General features: G+C 46.6%; 1 protein-coding gene across 50 annotated transcripts in view; it reads right to left on the bottom strand.

Moving 5' to 3' along the window:
* The window catches only part of TCF7L2 (transcription factor 7 like 2), a 220,662-nt gene extending 212,522 nt beyond the window's left edge, over positions 1–8,140 (bottom strand). For all 50 annotated transcript variants that reach the window (XM_028826859.2, XM_028826840.2, XM_028826839.2 and 47 more), the window contains exons 1-3: positions 7,440–8,140; positions 7,114–7,180; positions 6,780–6,904 (exon numbers count right to left, since the gene is read on the bottom strand). In XM_028826859.2, the coding sequence (XP_028682692.1) occupies positions 6,780–6,904; positions 7,114–7,180; positions 7,440–7,628 (381 nt within the window). In that variant the 5' untranslated portion in view covers positions 7,629–8,140. The remainder of the gene's footprint in view (positions 1–6,779; positions 6,905–7,113; positions 7,181–7,439) is intronic.
* Positions 8,141–20,895: the final 12,755 nt, after the last annotated feature.

Below are 20,895 nucleotides of genomic sequence, written 5' to 3'. Positions count from 1 at the left end.
CTGGCAGACCATGAACAATTACAGTGCGTACTAATTAAGCTCTGTAAATGTGCTGTGCCCTGCTAATGCCTACCAGGCCTCAAATTTATTTTCATGATGCCAAACTTTAGGGAGCAATTTTAACTCCTTCAGGGCTGATCCCACTCCTGGCCATTCCTTCCTCCTTAGACCGACCTGGTTGGGGCTACTGCATGACAAAAAGAATAAAATATAACAGGTCGAATTACCAGCCCGAAATCAGATGTGCCTAAGGAAGAAAAAACCTATCATGGGAAAAGCAAAGAACACCTCGGCTGATAACCCGTTCAAAGATCCCACAGCCCCATCTTTGTAATGAGCTGTTTAGGGATTCACATCTATCCCTGAGGGCTAGTAAGTTTCTGCATGCCATTGATTAGAAAAGAAAACCTTTCGGCCTGGGTCTTTAAGTTTGGGGTGGATAGAAGGAAGGATCCAGTCAGAAATGAGAGCCATCATCTCTCCTGGCCTGGCAAACACCTCTGAATCCCACTTCCCCCCTATACCGCGTAGTCAGTTTGTAATGCACCAGAACAGCCCACTTTTTCAACATAAATTAAAATCAGTAGGACAACTGGCCTTCTCTCTCACACTCCGGTCTCCACCACAGATAATGCCCCACCCCCAGATGCTTACACAGTAACTGATAGGAAACACATCTGTGGCTAGGTAGAACGCCCTGGGTAATGAAGGGATCGCAGTCCATCTTTGCTGAGCAAAGCAATAGCCCTTTTTAATAGCCCAGCCCAGGGTACTCCCATGCCTCTCCATGAGGAAACTTCCAATCTCCAATTTCAATTCCCCCAAGCCCAAATCTTTGTCCTCTTGTATTACACTTTTCTAATCTTTCTTAGGCATTTATTCTGTCTCCCCTGACTACTTTTCTGTGCCTCCTCCCCCAGATACCAGTACATTTTTCGCAAAGCAGCAGCCCTCCCATCCCCGATGTAAACCTGGATTTTTTCCCCTCACCTATCATATTCTTTTAATCAACGCTCTTCACACCTCATCTCACTTTTTTAAAAACTCTCACGTTAACTAGTGTACTATGTAATGTGTACATTTTCCCTTCCACTCAGGGGAACATCATATAAATTAAAGAGCTGTCTCCCATAGCAGGTTTCTTTAAGTATTCTTGGGGAAAATGCATAATATAGGCAATGTAATCGCAAAAAAAAAAAAAAAAAAAAAAAAGGGGGGGGTTGGGGGGATTAAGAAAAGAGAAAGAAAGGAAAAAGGGAGAAAAGAGAAGGGAAAACATGCAAACACCTAGAGCAACTTTGCTTTTGAAAAAGGCATTTGTGCAGAGCCCCCACTGAATTTCCATTCCTGAAAGTGCTCTTAATAAATGTGTGTAACAATAGCCTAGAGGAAACGTACAAGTCAGCTGCCAAAGGAGTGGTGGTGTCTGTCTCAGTACACTCAGATCGCAGAGGTGGGGGTCAGTGGAGAAGGGAAGGTAGCATTTGCGTTGGGATACCACCCCCCGCCCCATCTCATTGCTTATAATTAGTGAGAGAAATTTGAGCTACTGCCAATGTCTGCGGACCTTGAATATTATAAGGCCAACGTGGCGTCAAATATCTTAACATTCATAAGTGTTATGGGCTGTAAATAAAGCCTGTGGATTTATGACCTGGTAGTGTGCTTGCCAGCAAAACACTGGGGCACATTTCTTTCAGCAGACCTGTCGAGGTGCGAGTTTGCCTTTGGTTGTAAAATTAACCATTTCCTTCACAAATGTGCTCAATTATAAGTCAGAGTTGAAGATTTACTTACATGGTTGCCCATATTCACTCCCAGAAGAAACTCAGATGCCCACATCCCACACCCCTTTGAAAATAAGACCCTCAAGAATTTGGTTCAGCCTCCTTTTCCAAACTTTGAAATGTGTCACCTCAAAAGAATTGTAAATGCGGTCAAATATATTATCTAACGCCACTCACCAATACTAAAAAGCTCACACCTACTTCCCTGGAAAGTGCTTATTTATTTGGCAACTCCGGCATTTAAAAAAAAAAAAAAAAAAGTAAATCACTCCTTGCCTGAAATCTCCTCCCTTCCCCCAATATAATGTCATCTACTTCCTGTGCAGGAGACAGCATTTGCTAAATCCAGGTTGTCTCATACTTAACTGCCAATAAACCAACTTCCACATAACTTCCAGACAGCTGGGGGAAAGGTCCTCGGAGTTTTAGTCATGGTCCAGAAACACGCGTCCACACAAAAATTTGCAGCTGTCCTTTCTCGACAGTGCATTTTTAATGTGATTCAGGGGGGCCTGTTGTGAAACATCTGACAAAATGTAAAATCCTCTTAGATACCTTCTAGTTTACCCACTGCACGTGTGTGAGAGAAGTTGCACCAGGATTTCTCCACCGAGAAATCTAGGCACTTTTTGCACACAGCCAGGGGCACCTTGTGGGATGTGAGGAGGCATTCAAAACCTGGAAAGACTTCTACTGTAATCTTTTAAAAGCACAGCCTCTGGTGCAACTATTAAAATGCTAGTTTTCTAAAGCAAATATTTTTTTTTTAATGGTGTGCAGAACTGCAGCGATCCAGCACTGCAAACAGAACAGCATTCTTGATCTGCGAGCCCCCGGAAACCTTCCGGTAACTTTTTCACAGCTTGCTAAGAAACAGAAAGCTGACCAACTTCCAGCAGTGACTCTAAATGAAATCCCTATCAGTAAAATTAAAATCAAGGTGAAGAACTCCTGGCAAGAACGAGGATTGTTTTCCTCAAAATTCTTCCTCAATCAGACACAGAGGGCATCAGTCAAAGCTCCTTCCCTTAAACAGGCAAAAGTTTCCAAAAACACGTCTTTCAGATAAGCTCGTTAGGTTCCCAAATGCCTGAGTTTGTTTCTGGGGTTTCAGAAAGTTTCAATATCAACAAAGTGGAAAGCGCTGGCATATTTAATTTATAATCATTAAAATATGACCTATTGGGTGAATGTTGAGCCTATAATCCATACTGCAGACATTAAACCCCAACCTATAAAGATTAGCATGGAATTAATACGGTTACATTGAGATTGAAATCTAAACATGTTCGCCATAAATATTTCTGAAGGAGATGAAAAACAATTAGCATAAATACCAAAGAAGGGTAAGAACACCTGTTCTTTTTCAGGGCGATAAGCATTTTATTGTTCTCTATTTAAAATGTAATGACCTGTGTAATTACAGTAATATTACATTGTTATGTAGGGGCTTGGAATGTCACACTTTGAAAAGTGTTGTCAAAACAATCAGGGGTGAGGTGGGGGGGTGGGAGGACAACTGGGAAGGACCACCGTTAACCCTTCACACTCCAAGGTCTAAATCTTTTGTATCAGAAAGGATTATGTTGTTTCAGTGAGGAAAAAACATCCATTTTTCACAAGCCAGAAAGAGAAGTTGCCCGGCTAAATAAAACCCCAATGAATAGGCCCCTCTCAGTTTCCTTTAAATGCTGGATTCCAAGTTCAAAAATGAATTCAAGATGCAGATTATTTATCTGTTCAACCTAGTAGCAAACAGCTCGGTTGAAAAGCAAATAACTTTGGATAAGAGAAGATGCAAGGGCTCGAATAATCAAGTCCTTAAAAAGAAATTTCAAACCTAACTGGAATTTCAACCACCATATTCCTATTTCCCCTTTGCCAGGAGGGAAAAAGAAATGTAAAACTACTTTTTCCAATCAACTTTAATAGGTTACAGTATTCTTATCTTTAATATACAAATGTTACCACAGTTCTAATATTTGCAGTTCTAACACTTCCCATCTACTTAACTAGACCTCTCCTTAATGCAGTTTTGTATCTGAATCTGTCTTTTTAAAAGCCATTCCTATTACTGTATCAAAGACTAAATTAATATTATGCAGAAATCTTTGTCATTTTAAAATAAAATTATTACTATCAAGCTTTATGGTGTCTTCAGCAATTAAAGCATTATTCTTGAGATAATGTATTATTCATCATAAGCCGATTTAATGATACTCTCTAATTCTTTACATTCTTAAATAAAAAAGCAGAAATCAGGGTTCCAGAGAGTTTGCTTTTTAAAGGATGCAGCTGCTTACAGGTACACCATAAGTAACAGAAAATGTAGCAAAAATCACCGCCACCAAGGAGCAAAGGGAAAATAATAAAGCATACAGCAAATTTGTCTTTACACCTTGCCATTAAAAACACACCCTATAAAATACTAAGAATTTCAGAAGAGCATGGGAAGCCCGCTATCTTGCCTATGGATGCCTCCATTCCTCCCGCAGCTGTATCAAATCTGGAATTGCAAGCTGGCCCTCTGATTGAAGACGTCAGGAGTGACATACAACAGCCTACCGTCCTCATTTCCACTGCTCTGCTGACCAGCCTAAATAAATAACTTTAATTTTGGAGCACATAATCTAACCCAGGTAACAGGGAGGAAGGAGGAAGGGGCAGTGTACACAAAGATGTCTGCTGGTGTTTGACATGTAAGTACTAAAACTGCCTACTGAGTTCAGAAATGTCTTCTGAGACTCAATCTGATGTCACAGCACCAGGCCACCCGCTATGTCCACAATTAAAATAACTAGACGCCGTCTATTCCTATAATGCCCACAAAAGGGACCGATCATTGGGAGCCTTCCTTTTCTCACCGGGAAATCATTTATTTGCCTTTAACAATTTCCCTGTTTGCTAATTACAAGACAACACAACTGCTCAAGTTTGAGAAGGAATGGCAAGATTGCCAGCATCAGACAGGGAGTTTAAAAAGAGTCAAGAAAGCTAGCAAGTCCGCCATCAAAGCTCAATATTCCGATGGTTAAGTGGATTTTAAAATAATACCAGGGAGGTTTCCATCGGAAGGGGGAGGGGGGGAGAGGCAGAAATTCTCAGGGATTCTTTGGAATGTTGCTTGGGCCGGTTTATTGGTAGGCGAACACTGCGATTCTGAGCCGAACGGTCCCGTTTAAGATGCCCCACAAGCTCTCAAGAAAAATACAAAGTAAGCGAACTGTGCCTCCCCTACAGCTGCAAGCCCAGAGCGCGGCCCCTGCAGCCTGGTGGAACTGGCCCTGGAGAAGGGGGTCGAGCCGAACCGCTCTCCCAGCTTCCCAAGCATGCCTGGGCGCCGGGCAGGGGGGGAATAATTATTTCTCTTCCCTAGCCATAAAAAAATGACCGGTCTAGCATGCCCTTGCCATTTTGCCAGGGCCCAAAAAAACAAGTCAAACCTGATAGTTAATATTTTAATGCTTAAAAACACTTGTAGATCTGATCGACTCCCGTCCGGCAAGCCCTCGGCCATTAGCACCGAATCCACGGCTGCTGAACAGTGGGTGCATTATTTCAAATTGCTATCTAGAGTTACCGAAAAAGAAAAAACAAAAGTCGTGTGTGTAAATAAGGGGTAGGGGACCAAACCAGAGAAGGTGTAAAATGACAATCCCGGGAAGCCGGGAACAAATGCGTCCTGCGTCCAGAGATTCGTAATCCAGGCTTCTTAGAAGAGGGAGGGAGGGATGAGGAGGAAGGGGTTCAGGGTGAGGGCAGGGGGCAGAGGCCGGTGGGGGAGGGGATGAGCCGTCTTAACAAATGTCAGGGTTGGGCGCGGGACCGACCCTGCAGGAAGCGCCCCCCGAGCCCGGCACCCCGCGCTGGCTAGGGCCCCCAAAGTTGGGTGGCCGGCGATCGGCGGCCCACTCCATTGAAGGAGAGGCGCCCCGGCCTCCCTCGGCCCCCGCACCTCCTTGAGCCCGCACACCCTGGTCTCTGGCCCCCCCAGGGCCCACGACGGGCCTACACGGAAGCTGGCGAGCGCAGACCCCGCCATACATCCCAAGGCGCCAAAATTCCCTAGAAATACACAAGTCCGCTTAGAGGAGTCCATTCCGGCTGCACACAAATCAAGAATCCGGGCCGCAGGGGCCTCCCCGCCCCACTCAGCCCGGCTGCCCTGCGCGGCCCGGGAGAGCCCGCAGCCAGCGCGCCGGGCAGCCGAGCCCGCCACGGCGCCCAGGGCGCTCGCGGCCCTGCGGGTCGCCAAAGAAAAGGACGCCTCAGAGCCCCCAAGTTTGCGGTGGGACCAATCTGGGAAGTGTGACCTTCCAGGGGAAGGGGGAAGGAGGGCCGAGAGCCAGAGATTGCCACTAGAGAGGTAAATACATAGCCGCCCAAAAGAAAGCCAAGGAGCCTCTCCAGGGCCCCCGGCGCTGCGCGCTAGCCAGTTCTCAAGTCCAACGCCTGAAGGAAACCCACTCTCTACCCCGCGCGTCGGGCGCAGCACAGTCACTCGGGGACCGCAGCGGCAGCCAAGGGGTTAACCGGGGAAAGCCCAAGACGCCACAGAAGAGGGAAGGAAGAGAAGGAGAGAGAGGGAGAGAGAGCAAAGAAAGAGCCACACAGTCATCTTCCCAGGGTGAAGAAACAAACACCACCACCAAAGGGGGAGGGGGAACCAGAGCGCAAAAGAAAAGTTATTCGGATTTCCCACCCCCGCCCCACCAACAAAGCCCTGCTTGGACAGAGAGGTCTCCCCAACATCACGAGGCAGCAAACTGAAAGCAAGAACGTGGCGAAGTGCAAACAAATCCAGTCCACAAAAGGCAGAAAAGTTTGGAGAGTTTCGGGCCGCCTGGGCCACGAGCGGGGGAGGGGAGGGAGGGAGGGGAGGAGGCGGGGAGGGGGAGGCGGGGAGGGGGCAGGGCAGGGGCCGCATGCGGGGCCCGGCGGGCGGCGCGGGCGGGCGGGCAGCGGGCGGGGGCCGGGCGCGGAGGCACTTACGGTTCGGGCGGTGGGCGAGAGCGATCCGTTGGGGAGGTAGGGGCTCGTCAGGTCGGGGATCATGATGAAGGGGTAGCCGGGATACGGTGGCCCCTTAAAGAGCCCTCCATCTTGCCTCTTGGCCGCTAACATGGCGGGGCGGCGAGGGGACGGCGGCGGCCGCGCGGAGCGGGAGAGAGCGAGGAGAAACTTTTTAGAAAGTGCCCCGAGGGGCTGGGCGCCCCGGCCGGGCCGGCGCAGGGCCGGGCCGAGCCGGGCGCGGGGCCGGGGCGCGCGGGGCGGCCGGCCCGGGGGGCGGCTCCGGGCGGCTGCGGGGCGCGCGGGGCGTACTCACCTTCTTCCAAACTTTCCCGGGATTTATCTCGGAAACTTTCGGAGCGAGGCGGAGGCCGTCTTTCCGCCTTCCCGGAGGGGTGGAGGTGGGGAGGGCGAGGGGCAAACGCCACGCAGAAGGGGGAGAAGAGGGAGAAAAAGAATCGGCGAGGTCGGGGGGGGGTAGAAAAAACAGGGTTACAAGTTTTTGCAATGGTGGCATCGCACGCACACGCCGCCCGCCGGGCCCCGCCGCCGCCCCCAGCCCCGATTTCTCCCCTTTCAGCAACATTTGCCAAGCCCAGGAAACAGATAAAAAACCCCACCAGCCCGAGGGGCTTTTCTTACCTCGGAATCGGAGGAGCTGTTTTGATTCGTTTCTGATTCATTGACTAGAGACGATTTGACATCAGCTAAATCCCTCTCTGCCGAGGAGTTTTCGGAGCTCTTCTCCTCCTGTTCGCCCTCGTCTTTGAAGGAAATCAGTTCGTCGTTGGCGCCTAGGTCATCCCCTCCACCGCCGTTCAGCTGCGGCATTTTTTTTCACCCACCAGCAGCAATTTTGGAAGAAAAATGAAGGAGGAAGAAAAGCCAAAAAAAAAAAATCACCCCCAAAAAGTTTTGCCCCCCAAAAAAAATATTGCAAGAAAAAGACGAGTCCAAGGTGAACTTTTTTTCTGCTTGGGGGTCTTTTTCTCCTGGGGAGGGGAAAAGAGGGAGGAGGGGAGGGGAAGGGGGGGGAGATCTTCTGCACGCGTGAGTTTGGGTTTCTTTTTTCTCTCGTTCCCAAGGATCCGATCAATGTGCAAAAAATAATAAATAAAAAAGGGGGGTAAAAAAAAAAAAAAAACAACAACAACAAGAAGTCAGATATAAAGAGCAAAGGGGGGGGAAGCCGAAGATACAGGAGGTGCTCGTGCCGCTCGGATTTGAGTGAGTTGAAGTTAGACTGAGAGCTTTTCAGTTCAAAGGCGGCGCTGATTGACAGATAGAAAAAGGGGGATCGAAATCCGGAGGAACGGAGTAGTCTGGGAGCGGAGATTATTGACAGGGCGAGAGGAACACACTGCCTTAATGAGATGCCGGAGGGCGGGGCCGGCCCGGTGACGTGTGCATAAATAAACAGCCGGGGTGGGCGGGGCGGGGGCGGCTAACAATGATCCTTTCGGGCGCCGGGAGAGGGAGGAGGGAGAGGAGGAGGAGGAGAGGGGCGGGGAAGCCGGGGGGAGACGGAGGGAGGAGTGTGCAGGGGGAGCGGCCTGCGCGGAGTGTGTGCGAGCCCGGGATTCTGGGCGAGGGTGCAGGGACTCGCTCCGGGTGGGGGCGGTTTCAGAAAGACAATGCGGGGTGGGAGAGGAGGAGAAGGGGGTGGCGACCAAGTCAGGAATCCGAGCCGAGGAAGGCGGAAGGAAAGCCCACTTGGGGGGCGGGGATGGGGAGAGGCCCAAAAAAGTGCACTTTAGAAATATTAGAAATAAATCTTAAGGGAGGGGGAAAAGGAAGGGTAGTATTGTGAGAAAGTGGTGGCTGGGGGCGGGGGTGGGGGGGTGCTTGGTGGTTAATTCAGCAGTGAAATCAGCCACACTTGGGCGGGATGAACAGAAGTGGTCAAAAGGAAAGATCAACCCTCCACTTTCAGAGAGCTTGGGGAAGTGAAGGGGCTGGTCAAAGTTCCTGGTCATCTACAATGAAAGAAACTATTAACCCATGAGGCCTCCCTCCTCCCTTTTTTGTTTATTAGTAGTGGATCATTTCATGAAATGTTAAGTCCCACTAGGATGAATATGCCGAAATGACTTTTTATGCAAAAAACAAATATTAAATGTCAGAAACATTAAAAGTACCCTGAAGGAATAATATATGATTCTTTTAAATGTAGAGTGGTGTTTTGCTTTTTTTTTTTTTTTTTTTAAACTGACGTTGGAGGTAGTAGGAAATGAGCTAGAGTCAAAGTCCTTTTTGACTTCGGAGGTGAAAAGTTTGGGCGTTAACACCGTCAGGGAAAATAAAACCGAAAGTTCACCAGCCCCTGGGATCAGTTGGGCTACAGTGTTTCTCGAAGGGGGTCTGAAATGAAATCCCCGAAAGACTGACCAAAATAATCAAGATGTAGGTGGCTCTGGCAGGAAATTGCTAACCAAACCAATGCTAGAAGACCTCTGGGAGAAGATGGGAAACCTGGGGCTTGAGGCAGGTATTTGTTGACTTTCAGGTATTAGAGGAGGAGCAGACTGATTTGCTACAAAATGGGGAATGGAATTATGTTAAAGAGGAAAGGCCCACCTCCCAAAACACAATGTGCCTGGGTGATACAGCAAGAAGATTCATTTTTGCAAATATCCAGTAAGAAGTAGACTGGACACTGCAACATGAAAAAGAGAAAAAAGAAAATAAATAAATCAGTAGGATTTAGCAAATTGCCTCTTAGGAGCAGTATTAGTCTAAGTCCAGGATGTACTGTTATCCCACCCTTCCCTGAAAAAGCTCACCTGCACTTCAGCTGGCCCATCAGCACCAAGGTTTCCAAAAGAAAGCAAATTTGCCATGTAATATTTAGAGAGTTTGGGGTGCCAGCAAAACTGTTTTATAGGCTAAAGGCTCAGAAAGAAGACTACTAAAAATAATGATACCGAGATTGACAAGGCCAACGAATTCCCCTGCACTGGAAAAAATTCACAACCACATTTGCACACTAAAGAATATGCAGGCAAAATGAAAATGGGTTGGGGGGCAGGCAGAGAAGAATCACTGTAACTCCCAACTTTCATATTAATCAGAATATCAGAAGTAGAGTGAGAAGGAGCCTGAAAAGAAGTAAAACAAATGTGTACATTTAATCAGACAGGATTGCATAGGATACAAAGCACAGGGCTAATTAGTCTCAGCAGGTAGGACTAACCTTCAGACTTCATAAATAAATAAGGCGGGCGCAGTGTCTAAGAGGGAGAGTGGAGACAGAAAGGGGATTATTTCAAGACACCAAGTGAAAACATGAAGAATGAAATGCTTCACTGTCAAAAATCCATGTACAAATGGATTTAACAGTTTCCTTTTTTAGGTCTTTTACTTGGTTACCTTTAGATTGACACATTTAGTGAAATGACCAAGCTTTACACACTTGCTAATTGTCACCTGTATTCTTGATGTGCCCAAGTCTGTCTTTATGCAGCGTAGACTTTCCTAAGGCTCATTTTAGGGACTGACTTACTTAAACTGGAACACATTTATAGGAACTCAATTTTATGGCAATTTCTTTGTCCTGTGTGGTAGTTTTTTGTTTCGTTTTGCTATTTTAATGAAACCCTCGTCTGAATTAAGTTGGGTAATGAGGTCTTCTATGTCCTTTATAGTACTACCTGTATAATGTAATCTCTGGAATATACTGAACTGAAATTTTAAAGAATGTACTTACTGATTTTACTATACTGGCCTGCATTTTTATCATATGTAAATACTAAGGGCTTTGTTCCGATGATTAGTAACTTTATCCATTTTGGCATATCCTTATTTTTCTCATTCAAAGGGAACTCTTTTGAGTCTTTCCTTCCTTAAATCTCTGATTTAATCAAGCAATTAAAAAGTTATTCTGTGATAGTGCATGTCCCACATTTAATTTCGTTACTTGGTGCCATACAAAGGCTTGAGTAGACCAGCAAGATTTCAGAGGGGCGAGATCCCTGATGCTCTGCAAGTCCCTCAGGTGATGCCTGAATTGAGGAGGGGGAGGGAATGGCAGAATTGGCACTGCAGTACCCAAGCAGCAAGGTATTGAAAAATACCTTGAATACTATTTGAAAAAAAGGTAGGCTGGCCCACAATGTGGATGTGTAATTTATAGATTTGGTGTGAAATTTTAAACACAGTTGACTTGGGTCCAAGTGCTGAGGCAACTTCTCTGTGGATACTGATGACTCCTGGTTTATAGGACCAAGAGTTCTGCCCAAATGGCAGAGATTCGAAAAACACAGGAAACCAGACCAGTTCTGACTTTAGCCTGAGCCAGGGGATTTTGCCACCATGGGCTCTGCATGTTGGGAAATGGGTGGAATGGAGGAGAGGCTGTGCCCTCATCCCTTGGAGTCCAGTTTGGTCTCTGCATATTTTGGGGGGAGGGCAGGGAGAAACTGGGCCCTCGCCCCTTGGAGTCCATTCCTGGCACCAGTCCAGGTTCCGAACTGTAAGTAGCTGTTCCTAGGCCTCCCTGACTTTGACCTCGCCCTCTTCATCCACTGCCCTTCTGCTGCTTCTCTTCTGTTTTCTCCTCTCCTTCAGCCCTCCCTTGATTACATCTCTATGGATACATGTTGATACCTTAAAGCTTAAGTGAGTAGGGTCACCTCTTCCAGAGGTGCTTCCTTGTTCATCCCTATCAATGAGCATGAAAAGGAGGTTTTGGTTTACACAAATCACCTTTTAAGGGTTGGTTCCCCCGCAGGGGAGATATGGTGAAGTGTTCGGTGCCCACTGAAATACAGTGCCTGTGCCTGTGCCTGTGCCTGTGCCTGACGGGACTGCAGAAATAGGCAGGCCACAGGCTGTGTCACCTTCGTCTTGTCTCACCTGGTGGATGAGGTGGTTGGAATGGGCTTTTTTAAATTGCCTGTTAATATTCAAAGAGTCCATGATTCCATCGTTTCACCACACGCCCCAGTTATGGCTCAGAGATTCACGCACACCAGCAAAGAAGACAAACCATATTGAAAGCTTGGCTCTGGAATTTCAGAAAAACAAGGCTAGTCTGTCAGATTTACCCGAAGTGGGGAATACATGTTGACAACCATATTCGGCTCCCCCAATCTCTCAGCAAGATTCTACTAAGTTACCCTTGACAGTGATATGTACATGTGTGGGTGTGTGTATTTGTGTTCCTGTGTGATTTTTCTTTAAAGATCTGGGCTCCAAGATGGATGATCTGTTACCCCACTGTGTTGGACTTATCTATGCCGGGAGTGTGCTAAGGGAAGCCAAAAAAAGAATCTGAAAACATAAGGAAGCTATAAAATGGGGAAATGTTTAGAAGCCAAAGTCCTGATTCCACTGTGAGATTTTCTGTTTGCTTTTTGTTCTGTGTGGGTGATGGTTCCTTATTTGGACCTTGAGGAAAGCTACTCCCTTAGCCAACATAGGAACGTTAAAAATTGGACACCCAAGAGTTTTCAAATTTAGCAAGAGGAAGGGTTAGGCAAAAGCTCCCACTTCACAGGCATCCTCTATCCCCCCAACGACTCCGTGAAGGGACTTGGAGAGACATACACTCTCTCCCCCTTGAAACCCTGACGAACACTCTTCTGTTCTGACATTTTTCTGAAGTGCGGGGCTTGATCACCTTGCTTCAGGTAATAACAGGTCCGGGTAATAAAGTGACAATAATACCTGATGATCCAAGGGTTAATGGGGAGATATATGCATCTGTACAGGGTTTCATCACCTGCCTTCATAAGCCGATTACCACTGCTATAGGCATTTGTGACAGGAACAGCTTTCTGAAAGACATCAGTCCTCCATAAATATACTTTTCTTATTGACAAGATGTCTTTTAACCCTAATAGTAATGGAAGAAGGCCAATAAATGAAACATTTACTGCATAACTTGCCTTATTTTGGGGTGGTGTACAATTCCTTTCTAGCTGTCTCTAGAAGATGTTTTCAGCCTAATTTGCTCCCTAGAAATTTCGCTCACTACAGTTACACGTCTATGACGTTTTATTGCCTGAAGCCAAGTCTGCATAAGAACTTTCTTAAGATATACTTATCCTAATGCCAAGCTACAGCAACTGGGCTGCTTTATGCTGAATTATTTGTGCTACCCTGATATACAGGGCAGAGACTTCCCAGTAGTCATTGCCATAGGGTAGGTCTAAATGTTTCGGAGAAGGGGAAAAGAGGCAGGAAAAAGGTGAAAAAAGCTTCATCTAGGTTGATTTGTAGAGGTCTTTAGAATTAATAATTGGATGTGTATTTAGCATATTCAAATGCCTGAGGTTTTCTTTTGTTTTCTCTTTTTAAAATGGCTTCAATGACCCCACCCTGTCTTACAGAGCAGCTTTGCCCACTCACATCCATTGCTGTATTCAAAAATGTCACAGATACCAAAGCACCTTCCACTAAAACATGGACACCTTAAAATGAGGCAGATACGACGTCCCCTGGCATTGAGCAGTCTCACAAGGTGGCTTACGTGTGTTCAAGCGACAGAGCAGGTGAAATTTCAGGAGAGGATGATGCCATTGTTCCCCCTTGAAATTCATCTAGGTGTGGGCTCACACACCTGCATCTGGCCAGAAGCAATATGGGATGGGGAGGAGGTAAAAGATCCAAGGAGACTCCCAGGTCCACAGTGTGAAGATTTCAGGTTTGGTCCTCACTAGGAATCCACAGCAGCATCAGCCCCAATCTGTCTTGAGAAAAGACTAAATCCATGTTGACCGAATCAACTTGAGACTGGATTAGAATCAACAACTCTGTCTCCTCCTTTGCAGAATTCCAAATGTTTCTGCAAATTCCAAATTCCAAATTGGTATGGATGGATTACGTTTCCTAACAAAACACTCATTTCGATGAGGAAAGGGAAGAAGTTTCAATGAATGAGTTCCGGGATCCAGAGTGAGTTTGGATCTCAGTATAGACAACAACATGCAGCACAAGGTTTAGCACCAACAAGAGAGGCTTCCGGTGGACTGCCATCTTTAGCAAACACGGTTCTGGGTAGCCCGAGGGCATTCTGTAAATATGTAGAGCAGGAAGGAGAGCATTAATCGTTATTAAAGGTTCCAGGATGCTGAGAGTGAGAGGTTATAATAACCCCCAGACTCCATGAGAAACACGGGAGCCCCTCCCAGCACCCCCACCTATGGAGATGTGGTGTTTCTCTTTGCCTGTGTCCCCATACACTGAATTTCTAATGACTTCTCACACTGCTGGAAATCCTCCCCGTGCTTTTTAAGGGTGGCCAAGGTTCTTGATGGTCTGTTGACAGCACAGGGATGCAGGTTCCTTGTTCTCATCCTGCAAAGGACTCTGCTTCTAAAGAAACCCAAGTCTTAGGCCAGGAAGAATCCGAAGAGGCCTCCTGGGGCCCCACCACTTCCCATTCTCCTTCTAATCAATGTGCCTAGGGGCTAAAGGCCATAACTGATGGCATCTATATGCCTGTGAGACCCTCCTGGCTCTGCCACCCACCCAAACGACAAAGGTGGTGACTCTATCTGGAAGCCAGATAGAACATTTCTTAGGGAAGGATCTGATGTTAATGTCTTTCTGTCTTTTCTTCTTTGAAGGCACCTCACACACCCCTTTATACAAGAAGCATCTTTCTAACGTTATCTTCTGGATGTTCATGCTATAATATTGCTGGTTACAAAAAAGCATGTACTGTAGAGTTCTTTTTTATATAATTATTCATTAAAAATATTTGACTTTGGGAGGCCAAGATGGGTGAATCACTTGTGGTCAGGAGTTCAAGACCAGCCTGGTCAACATGGTGAAACCCCGTCTCTACTAAAAAAATACAAAAATTAGCAGGGCATGGTGGCGGGCACCTGTAATCCTGGTCCCCCTGGAGGCTGAGGCAAGAGAATCACTTGAACCCAGGAGGCAGAGGTTGCAGTGAGCTGAGATTGCGCCACTGTACTCCAGCCTGGGTGACAGAGCGAGACTGTCTCAAAAAAACATAAAAAAAAAAAATTTGGAGACATTTGCTTCAAAATGTCAACAGCACTTTTTCCCCCTAGATGATAGAATTTGGGATAATTTTTACTTTCATTTTCCTTTTGGTTGGTTTGTTTGTTTATTTATTTATTTATTTTGAGACAGGTCCTTGCTCTGTCGCCCAGGCTGCAGCACAGTGGCACAATTCTAGCTCACTACAGCCTGGAACTCCTGGACCCAAGCAATCCTCCGATTTTAGCTTACCAAGTAGTTAGGTCTACAGACATGCACCAGTACACCGACTAACTTTTATTTTTTATTTATTTATTTTTATTTTTATTTTTATTTTTTCAAGACAGAGTGTCACTCTGTCGACAAGGCTGGAGTACAGTGGTGCTATCTAGTCTCACCACAACCTCCACCTCCTGGGTTCAAGCGATTCTCCTGCCTCAGCCTCCTCCTCGAACTCCTGACCTCAGGTGATCCACCTGCCTCAGCCTCCCAAAGTGCTGGGATTACAGGTATGAGCCACTGTGCCTGGCCATATTTTTTATTTTTAGAGACAAAGTCTCGCTATATTGTTCAAGCTGGTCTCAAACTCCTAGACTCAAGCAATCCTCCCACCTTAGCCTCCCAAAGCACTGGGATTACAGATGTGAGCCAGTGCACCCAGCCTTTGCTTTCATTTTCATACTTCCCTATGTTGTCTTTTATTATTATCATTTTTTTACAACTAGGCATGGATTATTTGTGCCATCAGGATGGAAGTAATGCTCTATTTTGAAAGATAAATGCTTTGACTTTCTTCCTCTTATATCCATAACTCTCACACAAGTTGGGGACATTTTAAGGTAGTCATTGTTAACATTGCACCTGATATATAATTGTAAACCTCTGTCAATTTTACTCTCATGCTTGAATTTCAAAGCATGTGGATGACAAAATATATTTATTTATTTATTTATTTATTTATTTATTTATTTATTTTCGAGACAGAGTCTTGCTCTGTTGCCCAGGCTGGAGTGCAGTGGCACGATCTTGGCTCACTGTAACCTTTGCCTCTTGGGTTCAAGTGATTCTTCTGCCTCAGTTCCTGAGTAGCTGAGACTACAGGCACACGCCACCATGCCTGGATAATTTTTGTATTTTTAGTAGAGACAGGATTTCAGCACATTAGCCAGGATGGTCTCGATCTGCTGACCTCGTGATTCACCTGCCTGAGCCTCCCAAAGTGCTGGGATTCCAAGCATGAGCCATTGCACCCAATGACAAAATATTTAATTTCACTCCTTCAATTTAAAAATAAATGATGGGCCAGGTGCAGTGGTTCCCACCTGTAATCCGAGCACTTTGAGAGGCCAAGGCAGGTGGATCATTTGAGGTCAGGAGTTCAAGACCAGTCTGGCCAACATGGTGAAACCCTTTCTCTACTAAAAATATAAAAATCAGCCAGGCATGGTGGCAGGTGCCTGTAATCCCAGCTATTCAGGAGGCTGAGGCAGGAGAATCACTTAAGCCTAGGAGGCAGAGGTGGCAGTGAGCCAAGATCGCACCACTGCACTCTAGCCTCGGAGACTGAGCAAGACTCTGTCCAAAAAAAAAAAAAAAAAGTAAAAAGTAATTTAAAAAAATGATGAACCCCACTTATCCAAATGTACTCAGAGACCTGCATGCAGATTCACAACAGCAGCATCCTCTGTCCTATAAGGAGATTGATAGAGTTGGATATTTGCCCCTCCCAAGTCTCAGGTTGAATTGTAATCCTCAATGCTGGAGATGGGGGCTGGTGGGAGGTGTTTGGATTATGGGGGCAGATCCTCATGGCTTGGTGCTGTCTTCATCATAGTGAGTGAGATCTGGTCATTAAAAAATGTGTGGCACCCCCCTCCCATTCACTCTCTTTCACTTGCTCTTGCTTTCACCATGTGACATGCCTGCTCCCCCTCTACCTTCCACCATGAGCATCAAAAGCTCCCTGCAACCTCTCCAGAAGCCCAGCAATGTCAGCGCTGTGCTTCCGGTATACCCTGAAGAACTGTTAGCCAACTAAGCCCCTTCTCTTTATAAATTGCCCAGTCTCAGGTATCTCCTTACTGCAGTGCAAGAACGGCCTAACAGGCATTGTCCTTCCAAAAGCCCTTTCTTATAGATTGTCCCACTTACTGCTTAAAACACCTTGTGAGGTAGAGAGAACAAATTACCCCCATTTTACAGGAAAAGAAACTGAGCCTCCAAGAGATCCAGTGTGGCCCAGTGTCCCATAGTTGGTAAGTGGCCAGACCAGGACTGGAATGCAGGTTTCCTGTCTCCCAGTCCAGATCTTTGTTTTGCTCCTGGATTCTGGTCAACCCAACGACAGACTCATCCTCACGATTTTTCTGTGACACCCTGGGAGTATAAAGGGGATCTTGGCAAAATATAAATAGATTTCTTTAAAGCAAAACTCACACCCGGCTACGCTGTGAAGTTAACATTTGGCCATCCATTCCTCCCCTACTTAGCCTTCTTCTGGGATCTCCAGAGCCCTCTCCCCAACTTTGCCCCTTCCTCGCCCCCTACCCCAAAACAGCACCCTGTAGTCTCCCCCAGGGTTTCTGAAGCTTAGCGCTATTAATGTTTTGGACTGAATACGTCTTTGTTGTCAGGAGCTGTCCTGTGCGTGTGGGGTACTGGGCAGCACTCCTAGTTTCTGCCCACTAGTTGCCAGACCCTCCCCACTCCCCCAGCGGTTGTGATCATAACAGATGTCTCCAGAAATTGTCACACATCCCCAGCAGACTGTGGGGGTTGGGGGGCGGGGAGGAACAGTGGGTGGGGAGGGAGAGTATAAAATCATCCTCACTTAGAGAACCACTGCTCTACATGGAATCCTGTCTCTGGAAGAAATGTGGTTCTTTCTTTCTTTTTTTCTTTCTTTCTTTCTTTCTTTCTTTCTTTCTTTCTTTCTTTCTTTCTTTCTTTCTTTCTTTCTTTCTTTCCTTCCTTCCTTCCTTCCTTCCTTCTTTCTCCTTCCTTCCTTCCTTCTTTCTTTCTCCTTCCTTCCTTCCTTCCTTCCTTCCTTTTGAGACAAAGTCTCCCTCTGTCGCCCAGGCTGGAGTGCGGTGGCACAATCTCAGCTCACTGCAACCTCTGCCTCCCGGGTTCAAGCAATTCTCCTGCCTCAGCCTCCTGAGTAGCTGGGACTACAGGTGCATGCCACCATGCCCACCTAATTTTTGTATTTTTAGTAGAGATGGGGTTTCATCATGTTGGCCAGGCTGGTCACGAACTCCTGACCTCAAGTGATCCACCTGCCTTGGCCTCCCAAAGTGCTAGGATTACAGGCGTGAGCCGCTGCGATTTATTGATTGATTGATTGATTGATTGATTGATTTTTTGTTGTTGTTGTTGAGATGGAGTCTGGCTCTGTCACCCAGGCTGGAGTGCAGTGGCCGGATCTCAGCTCACTGCAAGCTCCGCCTCCCGGGTTCACGCCATTCTCCTGCCTCAGCCTCCAGAGTAGCTGGGACTACAGGCACCCGCCACCTCGCCCGGCTAGCTTTTTTGTATTTTTTTAGTAGAGACAGGGTTTCACTATGTTAGCCAGGATGGTCTCGATCTCCTGACCTCGTGATCCGCCCTTCTCAGCCTCCCAAAGTGCTGGGATTACAGGCTTGAGCCACCGCGCCCGGCCTATTTATTTATTTTTGACACTGAGTCGTGCTCCATCTCCCAGGCTGAAGTGCAGTGGTGCGATCTTGGCTCACTGCAGCCTCCGCCTCCTGGGTTCAAGCAGCTCTCCTGCCTCAGCCTCCCGAGTAGCTGGGACAGGTGAGTACCACCATGCCTGACTAATTTTTGTATTTTAGAGACAGTTTCACCATGTTGGCGAGGCTGATCTCCAATTCCTGGCCTCAAATGATCCGCCCGCTTCAGCCTCCTAAAGTGCTGGGATTACGGGCATGAGGCACCGTGCCCTGCCTTAGAAATGTGATATACTTTAGATTCACTTTAGTAAATCAGTTCTCTAACTGATTAGGGGGATGCCACCATCCCTTCTCCCCACCCCCAAGTCCCCCAGCCAACCAGGGGCTGTATTAGAATGGCCTGGGAAGTTTTTTCCAACTGTGACCCTCCCCAGCCCCCACAGTCCTGTTGAGAACCCACGCCCTGCACGAGGGAGCCTCTTGGCCTCAGCAGCAGGACTGAAATCTTGGATCGTGTGGATCTTGCCCTGTGTGGATGCGTGACCTTGGGCCCCTCCATAAATCATGCTGACTGTCTTCCCGTACCTGTAAAACGGGGTTGTAATATCTACATGTGAGTGTTATTACCAAGATTCAGTGAAATAACATGTAGAGTTGCCTTGATTTCTATGTCTTTCAGTGGGGCAGTTTCCCTTTCTTGCCTCCCTTCTCCAAATGGGGATGGAATACCAAGATTTAGCATAGTTCTCGCTCCTTGGGAGAGCCCAGTAGACCTTATCACTGTTATCCTGTCCCTCCCAGTTAATCCTCTCAAGAGCAGCTGCATTATACAAAGGAAAGGTGCCTAAACTCAAATCAAACACATCTCTCATGGTGTCTTTCGAGCTCCAAAGACAAGCTGGACAGTTGCAGCCAAGACCTTTTGGGATCTCTTTGTGGTGCTATCCACTGGGAGGGGACAGCCCCACCAAAAGAGCAACTCCAAACACCCTCCTTGCCCTGAACCTTCAGGCAAGTCCCTTCCATCCAGTTAGGGCAGCACATAGATTTCGAAAGCCCCCAAGGCTTCATCACAAGTGACTAGTAATTTAATAATCTGCAGCCCTTGGCAAACACTAATTAAGCAAGAGCATAGCTCCTGGTGAGGAAGGCCTGCCATCCTCCCACCCCCAGACCCTGCTTACAAAAGGGAGGCAACTGAATGGTGGCTCCCAGAAGCAGCCTGCTTTGCAGTGAAAAGGAAGGAAAGAAGGAAGGCTAGGACAAAGGGGAAGAAAGGAACTCCAGGTCACAGTAGTCCAGTCAAGGCTACTACTGCCTACTCTGGGATGGATGGTCTCCTTCAGATCAAGGGTCTTCTAACTTTTATTTATTTATGTATTTATTTAGAGATGGAGTTTCGCTCTTGTCACCCAGGTTGGAGTGCAGTAGCGCGATCTCAGCTCACTGCAACTTCCACCTCCCAGGTTCAAGCGATTCTCTCACCTCAGCTTCCCAAGTAGCTGAGATTACAGGGGCATGCTACCACACCCAGCTAATTTTTGTATTTTTAGTAGAGATTGGGTTTCACCGTGTTGGCCAGGCTGGTCTCAGACTCCTGAGCTCAGGTGATCCACCCGCCTTGGCCTCCCAAAGTGCTGGGATTACAGGCGTGAGTCAACGTGACCGGCCCTAACTTTTCAATTTGTAGGGAAGGTTGTCAGAAACCTCCTTTGAGAATCCAAAGCTAGATTTAGGCTGTCTCACCAGGAAAATGTACTGACATTTAAATTTCTGCAAATAATCCCTAGATTTTGCATTAAAATCTTCTGTCCTAAATAATCATACGTAACGTCTTAGATTTGTTGACTCTTTTACAATTTAAGAAGCACTTTCCAGTAGCAAAGCAGTAGGCACACTTCCATTTTCTCTTAAATAAAATGGAGTTAGTAGAAGTATCTCTTGTTAAAACTGTTTCCATTTTACAGATGAAAAACTGAGACCTCGAAAAGCTTGACCAAACTCACTCTAGTCAGTAAGAGCTGAGATTTGAACCCAGGATTCTTGGCTCTTCCTATATTGCTCTACTTCTCTTTTACTTTTAAAAGCATTTTTGTTAGGCCAGGTGTGGGGCCTTACGCCTGTAATCCAGCACTTTGGGAGGCCGAGGCAAGTGGATCACTTGAGGTCGGGAGTTTGAGACCAGCCTGGCCAACATGATGAAACCTTGTCTCTTCTAAAAATACAAAAATTAGCCGGGCATAGTGGCACACACCTACGTAGTCCCAGCTACTCAGGAGGCTGAGGCAGGAGAATCGCTTGAACCCAGGAGGCAGACGTTGCCGTGAGCTGAGATCACTCTACTGCACTCCAGCCTGGGCAACAAAGCAAAACTTCATCTCAAATAATAATAACAACAATAATAATAATAATAAAAAATAAGAGTGTAACATTCATATCATAAAGTGCAAAAACTTTAAATATTCGGCCGG

This window comes from Macaca mulatta, chromosome 9, assembly GCF_049350105.2.
Source record: "Macaca mulatta isolate MMU2019108-1 chromosome 9, T2T-MMU8v2.0, whole genome shotgun sequence".
Lineage (NCBI taxonomy): Eukaryota > Metazoa > Chordata > Mammalia > Primates > Cercopithecidae > Macaca > Macaca mulatta.
The sequence above is the reverse complement of the archived record's forward strand: the minus strand, read 5'-3'. Positions and strand labels throughout refer to the sequence as shown.